General features: G+C 34.9%; 1 protein-coding gene across 7 annotated transcripts in view; it reads left to right on the top strand.

Annotated features, from left to right (window-relative positions):
- LOC106118954 (G protein-activated inward rectifier potassium channel 3) overlaps nucleotides 1-9,106 on the top strand; it is a 22,290-nt gene extending 13,184 nt beyond the window's left edge. For 4 of the 7 annotated variants that reach the window (XM_013313738.1, XM_013313737.1, XM_013313739.1 and 1 more), the window contains 2 exons: nucleotides 2,630-3,687; nucleotides 8,778-9,105. In XM_013313738.1, coding sequence (XP_013169192.1) covers nucleotides 2,630-3,687; nucleotides 8,778-9,037 — 1,318 coding nt within the window. In that variant the 3' untranslated portion in view covers nucleotides 9,038-9,105. Of the gene's footprint in view, nucleotides 1-1,949; nucleotides 2,381-2,629; nucleotides 3,688-7,275; nucleotides 7,446-8,777 lie in introns of those variants that run through there. The other 3 variants (XM_013313740.1, XM_013313742.1, XM_013313741.1) reach the window with 3 other exon arrangements.
- The last annotated feature ends 971 nt before the right edge of the window (nucleotides 9,107-10,077 follow it).

Raw genomic sequence — 10,077 nt, 5'->3', positions numbered from 1 at the left:
GTTATGCAGACGATAGCACGGGTGATGCACTGTACACGGCCCGCGCTAACGTTTCTCGGGCCACTGCCGATGAGAACCGGACCAAACTTGTGTCTGAACTGGAGACCCTACTGGGTGAAGTTTCGGACTGGGGTCGGCAAAATCTTGTTGACTTCAATCCCAAAAAGACACAAGTATGCGCCATTACCGCTAAAAAACAACCCTTTGTCGTGGATCTTCGTTTCGAGGGCACTCCCCTGGTTGCCTCAGCCAGTATCAGTGTTCTCGGCGTTGACATATCGAATGACGTTCAGTTTCGCGGTCATTTGGAAGACAAGGCCAAGCTGGCCTCCAAAAAACTGGGTGTGCTCAGCAGAGCGAAGCAGTATTTCCAACCTGGCCACCGCCTCCAGCTGTATAAGGCGCAAGTTCGGCCCCACATGGAATACTGCTCGCATCTCTGGGCGGGAGCACCCCAGTACCAGCTTCTTCCATTTGACCGCATACAACGGAGAGCGATTCGAATCGTCAACGACCGAGCTCATACTGATCGGCTCGACACTCTGGCGCTGCGGAGGGACGTTAGTTCCCTCTGCATTTTCTACCGCATATACCACGGGGAGTGCTCTGAAGAATTGTTTGGAACGATTCCTGCCGCCGAGTTCCGTCATCGAACGACACGACAGACCGCCAGGTTCCATCCACACCACCTGGATGGCTGGCATTCCACAACGGTGCGATTCTCGCGCAACTTCTTGCCTCGCACAGCCGCGTTGTGGAACGGTCTGTCCTTGGCGGTATTTCCAAACCAATACGACTTAGGGTCCTTCAAGAAGCGAGCCTATCACCACCTCAAAGGCCGGCAACGCATCTGCGGTTCCTCTGGTATTGTTGATGTCCATGGGCGTCGTTGAACACTTCGGTGTTCCCGCTGCTCGTTTGCCCCCTTCTGTTATAAAAAAAAAAAAAAAAAACAATAGACGTTATTTTATTTTTTTAAAAATGTCGAGATGATATTAATATTTAACTAATCGCTGGTTTCTGAGACCAAAATCTTTGCATAAAACATTTGTTTTAAACGGGTATTATTCTTCTCAAAAACCCATGGTTAAAGAGATAATAAGGTCTGAAAATATTCCTAAAAGAAATGTTATAAGAAACACATTATAAGAACATCTGTTTTTCTTTAAAGATAATGAAAGGGATGGACATATTGTTGTAATACAGGTGTTATGACAATGGAGACTCACCATAACGTAACTGCTAACGATGTGGTAGCTTATTGAAATATAAACAAGCACCTTTATGTCCTGTGCGGCCTTCGAAACTAAATTGCTCGAGAACAACAAATTAGTGTTAAAAAAGATTGATATTAGCAGCCCAATTCGCACACTGTCAAATTAGCTATTTAATGAAATGGTTCGGGATGGGCAGCCATTTTGATTTTGTTATAGGCTGTCCGAATTTTCTTGTAAATTATAGCAAGAATAATAATATAGCTCAATTTAAACGTTCAAGGGTACAGTTATCTTTAGATTGCAAGTAGTTACATACTTTTGTCCACTTACAAAAATATCTTACTTAAGAAAAAGTTAAACTTGTCAATGCCTTAAATATATTTTAAGAATCATGTATTTAATGGTCAAATTAATTAAATTAATCTTAAGGCGTTGGTATTTAAACTTAAATGCATTGTTTAATGAGATTATCGGACTTACGATTTAGTTCTTTTATATTTAAAACGTAAAGTTGTTATATAGTTTATGATGTATTTTATTGTGTGTTAACGTAAACGTAGTAAAGTAGTGACGTAAAAGAATATAAAATCTATTATAGTTCCTCAGTTTTGTTCATAAGTAAGTGACAAATGACATAAAGATGTTTAATTAGAATGTTCGTACGTGAGTGACCAGTTGACTCTGTGCAAACTATTTTATTACGTCGTTTGGTATCTTGAATGATAAATGTGAGCGCGCACCCTATACCCGCGCCGACGTCAAACTACTCACTATTTGAAAACTGTTTTCCGTGGCGAGCTGATTATTTTTCGTTATAGTATATCGCGATACAATTATAAAGTGTTTAGCGCGTCGTTAGGCGGTCGTGGCGTCGTGATCGGTACATTATCGCGCGATGCTTCAGGAGATACGGCGGGGGATGCTGGCGCAGACGCCGCGCCGCGCCTGAGCCGCGCACACGCAGCGCACTCCGCAGCCGATATGCACGCCGACCCAGAGTCGCCAGCCTGCCGTGAGGAGGCCCACCTCCTGCCCGACGAGTGGCTTAAAGTGAAGACTGTGCCCGCAAATGGGAACCTCTCCCCGGGCGTCTACTATCCCACAGTCAGCAAGAGGTTCGTCGAAGCGCGCCACCCTGTGCCGTCTCCGACTGAATCCACTCCGTACTGTTTCGCTTTTGTCCTATCGTCCGCTTTCCCCACATTTTATGTTTAAATAATTATTTTTGTTATTAATAATTTTATTTGATAAGTTCATTAACAACATTAACGTTAGCGAAGGTTATCCTTAGCGTAATGCATATAGATCATACGACTGAATATAAGTTTACATGTGTAGTATAGCGCTGAGCTATGAATAAAGAAAATCACCGAGTCGAGACGATACTATAAATATTTCGTGTTTGGTTACAGGAGCCGGTCGCATAGGCACGGCGCTACCCGTAGGACGAGACGTCGAGCCATACTTAAAAATGGCGAGTGCAACATACTCAAGTCCCGCATATCCCAGCGCCGGCTGCGGTTCCTGCAGGACATGTTCACGACGCTCGTGGATGCGCAGTGGCGGTGGACGCTGCTCGTGTTCACTCTCTCCTTCATCCTCTCGTGGCTCGGTTTCGCCCTCATCTGGTGGTTGATAGCTTTCACACACGGGGACCTGGAAGAGGACCATCTACCTCCCATGCAGGAATCCTCTAATTGGAAGCCGTGCGTTTTCAACATTTATGACTTCACTTCCTGCTTCTTGTTCAGTATAGAAACTCAGCATACGATAGGCTACGGCTCACGTACCACAACGGAGGAATGTCCGGAAGCTATATTCATAATGTGCTTGCAGAGCATAGTCGGTGTCATGATACAAGCGTTCATGGTAGGTATAGTGTTCGCTAAGATGACGCGGCCAAAGCACAGAACGCAAACCCTTCTGTTTTCAAAATACGCCGTAGTTTGCCAGCGCGACGGCGAGCTGTGTCTGATGTTCCGCGTTGGAGACTTGAGGAAGTCGCACATTATCGGGGCTAGTGTCAGAGCTCAATTAATACGATCCAGGACGACGAAGGAAGGCGAGCTGCTATCACACTACCAGACTGAATTGGAGCTGAATGCCGACGGATGTGATAGCAATCTGTTCTTTATCTGGCCTATCACAATGGTACACAGGATCAACGCCGAAAGCCCGTTTTACGGAGTGTCAGCGGCGGACGTCCTGCAGGAGAGATTCGAGATAGTTGTCATATTAGAGGGAACTATTGAATCAACGGGTCAGACTACACAAGCCCGCTCCAGTTACACGACAAGTGAAATAATGTGGGGACACAGATTCTTGCCCTTGGTGTCCTATAATCGGGAGCGTCAGGGATATGAAGTAGACTACTCCAAGTTTGATGAGACATCGCAAGTGGACACTCCGCTTTGCTCTGCCAAAGAGCTGGACGAGTTCTACGGGAACCAGCCTGATCGGAGATCAATTGGTGAGTCACATTTTTTTAGTAAAATAATATCAAATGTACTATGGTGATCGGTATTGAATTTTGTGTGTTTTTATGTGCGCTAGTACGTTAGAAATTTAACTAATGTCAAACAGTATAATTACGAAAAGTAAGCCAGGAATTATTGTTCAAGTAATATCATCATAGGAGTATTTTTTGATAGGCCGTTTTAAGAATTATATCGCAATTTTAAATAATCTTCAGTGTTTTAAATGAGAAAAGTATGTATGTATTTTCATAAATTACCAAATCTTTAGGTTCCAATATATGCACATAGTATATTTCCGTAGCTTGCTATTCTGAATTATTATCTGCTTTATTATTATTTATCTAGGGTCAACAGACATGTTGTGTTTGTTTCTTTGCTGTGATAATGCCTAATTTATTGTCTATGATACGCGTGGAAATAAATTAGTTATGTTTATTCTGCATACAAATATGAGTTCTTTAACTTATTAAAAAGATAAAATGACGTAGGAAATAGCATGAAAATAGAACTTTTATCTTTTCATATAGTATGTTTATTAACTATAAATAAAATATCGATTGCTATTCTAGTTGTTTACAGCAGTTATCGTCTATATGCGACCTGTTAAGTCTGAGACATATTAGTAATACGTATAGATTATAGAGGCTGTTGTAAATATCATTATATTGTAGAATATTTGAACATCATTTAACGCATTCAAAACAAAATAATATCGATTATAGAGATTCTTTTATTTATGAATATTGACGGTTCTTTAAATGTCATTATAAAGGGTTTTGACTGTGTTTCGATTTATTAAATACTTTTATGCTTTTTAGTGTGGCTGGAAAATTCTATAATAATATAATTTTTATCTAACGTAACTTGTGGTAACAAAGTAATGATCAATAAATAATAACTTAGTATAATGTTGCTTTGTGAACTGTAGAAATAATACTATATCTGTAGGTAACTTATCTAAATCAATGCATCAAGTTGAAACAATATGTAGTTATTCATATTCGATGTGCGTTATTTGCGATATAATTTATGAAGCGTGACAAACACTTGCCAGTACTAGAGTACATTGCGTAATATGTTTTATAATAAATTTTATATTCACGACAAAAAGTGTCAATGGAAAGTTAACAATATTTACTATCAATTATCAGTTCAAAATATGACGTTAAACACAACCTTAAAATTATAATATTTGCTATATACAAACATCTACATGGTATAATATATCAAACTATTCATAAGTCGCAATATATTCTATAAAGATATTATATACCCGGAAGTGAAAATATAAAGTTAAAAGTGTACAGAACGTCGTAGACTGGTGCTACAAAAGTTCGTAGCACAACCGCGTCAACTCCAAAGAGTAGATCTTTATACAATTGAAGTCAAAGATGTTTAATAGGTTGAATTTAAAATAATTGAGGATTAGAGAACAATAAATATGTTTAAATTATATTTTTGACGTAATACAGAATACGCTGTTTTATGGGAAGGTGTGGTTACTTATGAAGTAAATATTCATTTAATTTGTAGCACACGTTTGTTACTTATTTTGTATATGAAATCATAAGCCAATTTTGCAGGCGGTTTTACGAGTTGAGTATATTGTTTTTATCAGACATCTTATCGAGATGGATTATCTTACATTCCTTAGTGTTGGTAGAACCACCTTGGTTTTGTTATCATGTAATAATAATTATTATTCTGAGATATATTTAAGTTATATTAAAATCTTAAAATAGTATGTTAAAATATTTCTTTTTTGTTTATTTTATAAAAAAAAACATAATAAAGGTTATGACGTATAAACTTACATCACATAATGACGCATATTGTCTTCCTAGTAATTGCTTTGTGTGCATTAATTATTATTTATTAATTCATGCTAATTCTGCTTAGGATGGAATTTCTAAGGAAGACTTACGATCTTCGTGCTTTATTTGAATCGTTAAATATAAAAAATATATGTTATTTCCCTAGAATATCGATAAAAAATTGCTATAGAAATAAAATTGGATAGTCTAAATGTAATATCGAAAATAAATATTCGTACACAATAAATATTTTAAGTTGCTGATAAAGGAAATGCAAATTTTAAAATTTAGATTTGCCTGTTCGTAATGTCGCATTTGTTCCGGGTAATCTCGGAAATAGCTGGACGGATTTTAAGTGGTTGCTGATGGGAAGGTTTAGACTACTTTTTTCTTTATTCTGCGCTTACGAAGTCGCAGGCAACCGCTAGTGAAAACTTATTGAGATCGGTAAATCTTACAAAAGTAGCTTAGTGGCAATAAAACAACCTCGAATTAAGATCACGTTTTGATAAAAAAAAATCTTTTGATAATTTCTTTACGACGTTTTGATAGTGAGTAAGATGTATCAACTCAAGTGGTTTCCCTACCTTGATCTTATAAACAGGATGTATCATTTTGTCAATTTAAGCAGCCAACGAAACTCTCACTGTCTATCCCCCTTTTTGAAACAGGATATCCATCTTATTCCTCATGAGCTCTGAGAACAATTGATGTAACTAAATGGTCAATTTGCAAACCATACACCCGAATGAATGCTCATGGAAACTTCTAGTATGTACTTTATTTAAATCACTGCAAATTACTGCATATCATATTAGTAAAGATTGCGACAATCGTTAACTTTATTTGTTCTTATCCATTTCCAACTAATTCTCGCGACTATTAGAATTATGTGAAATGCATTTGTAAAGTAATTACAGTAATTGTTAACGAAAGATGCTATCAGTATCCTCTATTGCCAGTTTATGGGCAGTGGTTGCTACGCTATTTTAGCAAATTCTGATGGCCGCTTGCATTGCAAACTTATGATACAAAAAATCGCCAATTTAAGTCATTCTATGTTCTACAAAGTTTAACATATTTTCATAGCTTTTACTGATTTGGTTAGACATATTATTTATTCTCCCTGGATCTTGAAGTTCATTTAATTTTACTAAATTACAGTGTCACTTTCCTAGGTGTCCTATTTTCCAGCAGTGATCGGAAAAAGATCTTGGCAAATAGTGCTTCAAAAATCCAATCGTGGTGTTAGTTACTTTCTTATTCGTTTTAGGAAAACAAAAATATGGAGTGAACATCCAAATACAAAAAAAATATACTGGCATTTTTATGAGCGTACTCTGAACTATTTTTGTTTGGAAATACCGCATGCGTAAGGGACTTGATCAATTGTTTGATTTCGATGAATTCATATTTTTATTGTCATTTCTTAGAGCTTATATGCAATATTAAATTCTATTTATCATTGATTCAGTTATCAGAAATATAGGTATTTTATATGATAAACAAATGATACCGTCAAAATTTGATGGTGATTAATCGGTTCTTGAAATAGTGCATTATTAAAAATAAATGAAATACTAATACGTAATAATTGGAAGCAACTACTATAAATGGGCCACGGAAATGTATCAAAATATACAAATATGTTTCTGTAAATGTACCTCGTATATCAATAACTCGTTCCATGTTTGTCATTTTTTGTTATATGACATTGTGTTTGTATGCTTATGTATTTGTCTGATTGTATGTTGTGATGTCTCGCAGAGAGCGGGGAACACCTCGTGCTGAAGATGCCGGAGAGACCGACAACCGAACCTAAAGCTGAACAGAAAGACGGAGACTTCACTGTCACTTTATAAATTAATTACAAAAAGATGCTATTTATACGAATATAAAAAAAATCGATCAGAAACGAAAATCTTATGAGTTATTAATTATTACGTGAAAAATGATTTTTTTTAATTTAATAGTAAAGTTGCGAATCTCATGTTATAGATATAAGTCTCAATAATTACATAATTAATTATTAATTAATATTAACCAGTACAATGATCACAATTCCAGTTATATAACTAGTCATTTAATAGATTAATAGAGGATTTATAATCTCAGTGATAACAAGGTTAAACCTGAAAGGTTGTGCAAATAATTCTAATTTAACGTATCAACATTCCAGTGTCGTGTTGTATTTATTCATATTTGTTGTATGAAGGTTGAAATATATTAAAGTACAAAGTTGTAGACCGTTTTCGTTTTTCATTCGCGGAAAAATTGTTATCAAGTACAATACAGATGAAGTGAACTTGGAAAAAAGAAGGTTTATTTTACATAAGTTGTCGAAATGTTCACTTATGTTACAATAATTTATGTCGTTATTATAATGGTAACTGAATTATGTTCTTTTACGTAATAGATAATGTATATTTGCTATATCGTTGTATGTAAATATTGAATGATAATTTATGTTCCAATGTTTATTCGTGTTTGATTTTCAATACCTTTCCGTTGTTGTACATGTTATAGATTTTAGGATGACTTTTAAATAAAAAAAACTACGTACTACTACAACTACACTACAACTGTACTATACATCTACCAGGTCTATTAAACCTGGCGCCCCGACCCCACGTCAGTGTACTAAAACAGGGGAATAATATTACTCGCATACACTTTGTTAAATTGTAATAAGATTAAGTATCGTAACACCCCCACACACACACACACTACACAATATAAATAAAAGCATTTTTTACCTAAGTATAAAGTTAAATCTAGTCAAATTAACAAATCAAAATTCGAGTTTAGTCCTGAAAAAAATGACCCTTCAAAATTATCTCAATTCACAAGTATAGACTTAAAAAAAAGAACTTCATGGTATTAGATTTAGGACGGAGGTACTGAATAAAAAACCACGCTTTGTAAATGTTTCCCCTATCGCTGCTTTTGTTTCTGTTCGTTCTGCTATTGTGACGTCTACTTTTATTATCAGGTAAGCACTTTAGAAAAATATATCGAAGTAGATAAAGAAATTCAAAGAAGTTAATTATTAAAGAATAGAATAAGAAACCAAGAGAAATCTGGTCATTATAGACAACTATTATATTAAAAAGATATTTTATTTTTAAATCAGTTTACGTTAGTAGCACTTAATAACATTAAAATTCCAGATTCATCTATTAAAAAACTGCGCAACTGAATCTATATATATTACAACACAATAAAAAAAAACTCACATAATAATTAACTTGTTTAATTATAATTTGCAGTTTACTCTGGCAACACATCATTACCTCAGGAGATTATATTCGACAGTGGTAAAGGAGTTCCTTCATCACCCCTCATCAATATAGCGGACAGGCTGGTTGTTGATGCTATCAGGAGAGCCAGCCTTACGAATCGACCATCTATTGTTAAGTATCCGCCTGATTACTTTAACAGCCTCGAAGATCACTCTTCCTCGTCGAGCGAAGATGAGAAAACCAAAAAGAAACAAGGCTCTAGAAAAAGTAGTGGAAAAGGTGTTTAGGTTAGCAAAAGCGCCATCTATTAATGAAAAGCGGCACAAAATAATTTTTGTGCAGTTATTTAAAATATTTTTTATTTCTTATCTAAATAAGTTTAATTTTATAAATAAAGTTGTACTTTAAGTAGTAAATATAAAATTTATTTAAAAAAATACGTAATGCTATAGAAATGTTGATGATCTTCAATAATGTATCCTATTTAGTTGTTAATTTTGTATATGTAATGCAGAAAATAAAACAATTGCTAAGTATCAATATTTTGTTTTATTAAAATACTTTTATATCAGGAAATACAAATCTTTAAATGGCTACACTGGCAGCGCCCGCGCCGCTACACATCTTTCATCGGGACATCGAAATAAAAAAAAATCATCAAGTGCAGTAAGTAATTAAAACACCGCACATCAATAAAACATATTTATTAACATGTATTTGCATTACCTATTTAAACAAAGCATTAGTACAACTAACACTTAAATATTTTATTAGACAAAAACTACCCAAAATTACGTAAATATTTTTGTCATAAACATTCTATTCGTGGATGCACTGTCGAAACATTTCCATAAAATATGTTACTTTTATTTTGTTATATTAAATATTAAGTAACTCTTTCTTGTTAAATTGTGTCTTTCGGAGTTTATAACATGTTTTATGTGTGTTTTGCAGTGTTCATTCAACTTTTTTATACACCACATATTAATATGTGTAATACAATGGAAAGTACAATTTGTAGAAAAATCAGATCAGATTATTTTTTCTTTCAAAAATAGTAACTTTGTTTTCATACAAGAATTGGATTTGATCCAAAAGGAACGAAGTCGCATAAAAGGCTGTTTACACTAGACTTTGTGATCGAAATTTTATTTCGAAATTTTAGATACGTTATTAATCCATCATTAGTTTGACTGCCGATAGAATGCCAGAATAAAAAAAAATATTATTAAATTAACATTAGTATACTATATATTATGTATTCACGGGGACATATAACATGGTTAATGCCGTCATTTCAAGTTAACATAAACTAACATAAAAATGT

This window comes from Papilio xuthus, unplaced genomic scaffold, assembly GCF_000836235.2.
Source record: "Papilio xuthus unplaced genomic scaffold, Pxut_1.1 DF827542.1, whole genome shotgun sequence".
In the NCBI taxonomy this organism is placed as follows: domain Eukaryota; kingdom Metazoa; phylum Arthropoda; class Insecta; order Lepidoptera; family Papilionidae; genus Papilio; species Papilio xuthus.
The sequence above is the reverse complement of the archived record's forward strand: the minus strand, read 5'-3'. Positions and strand labels throughout refer to the sequence as shown.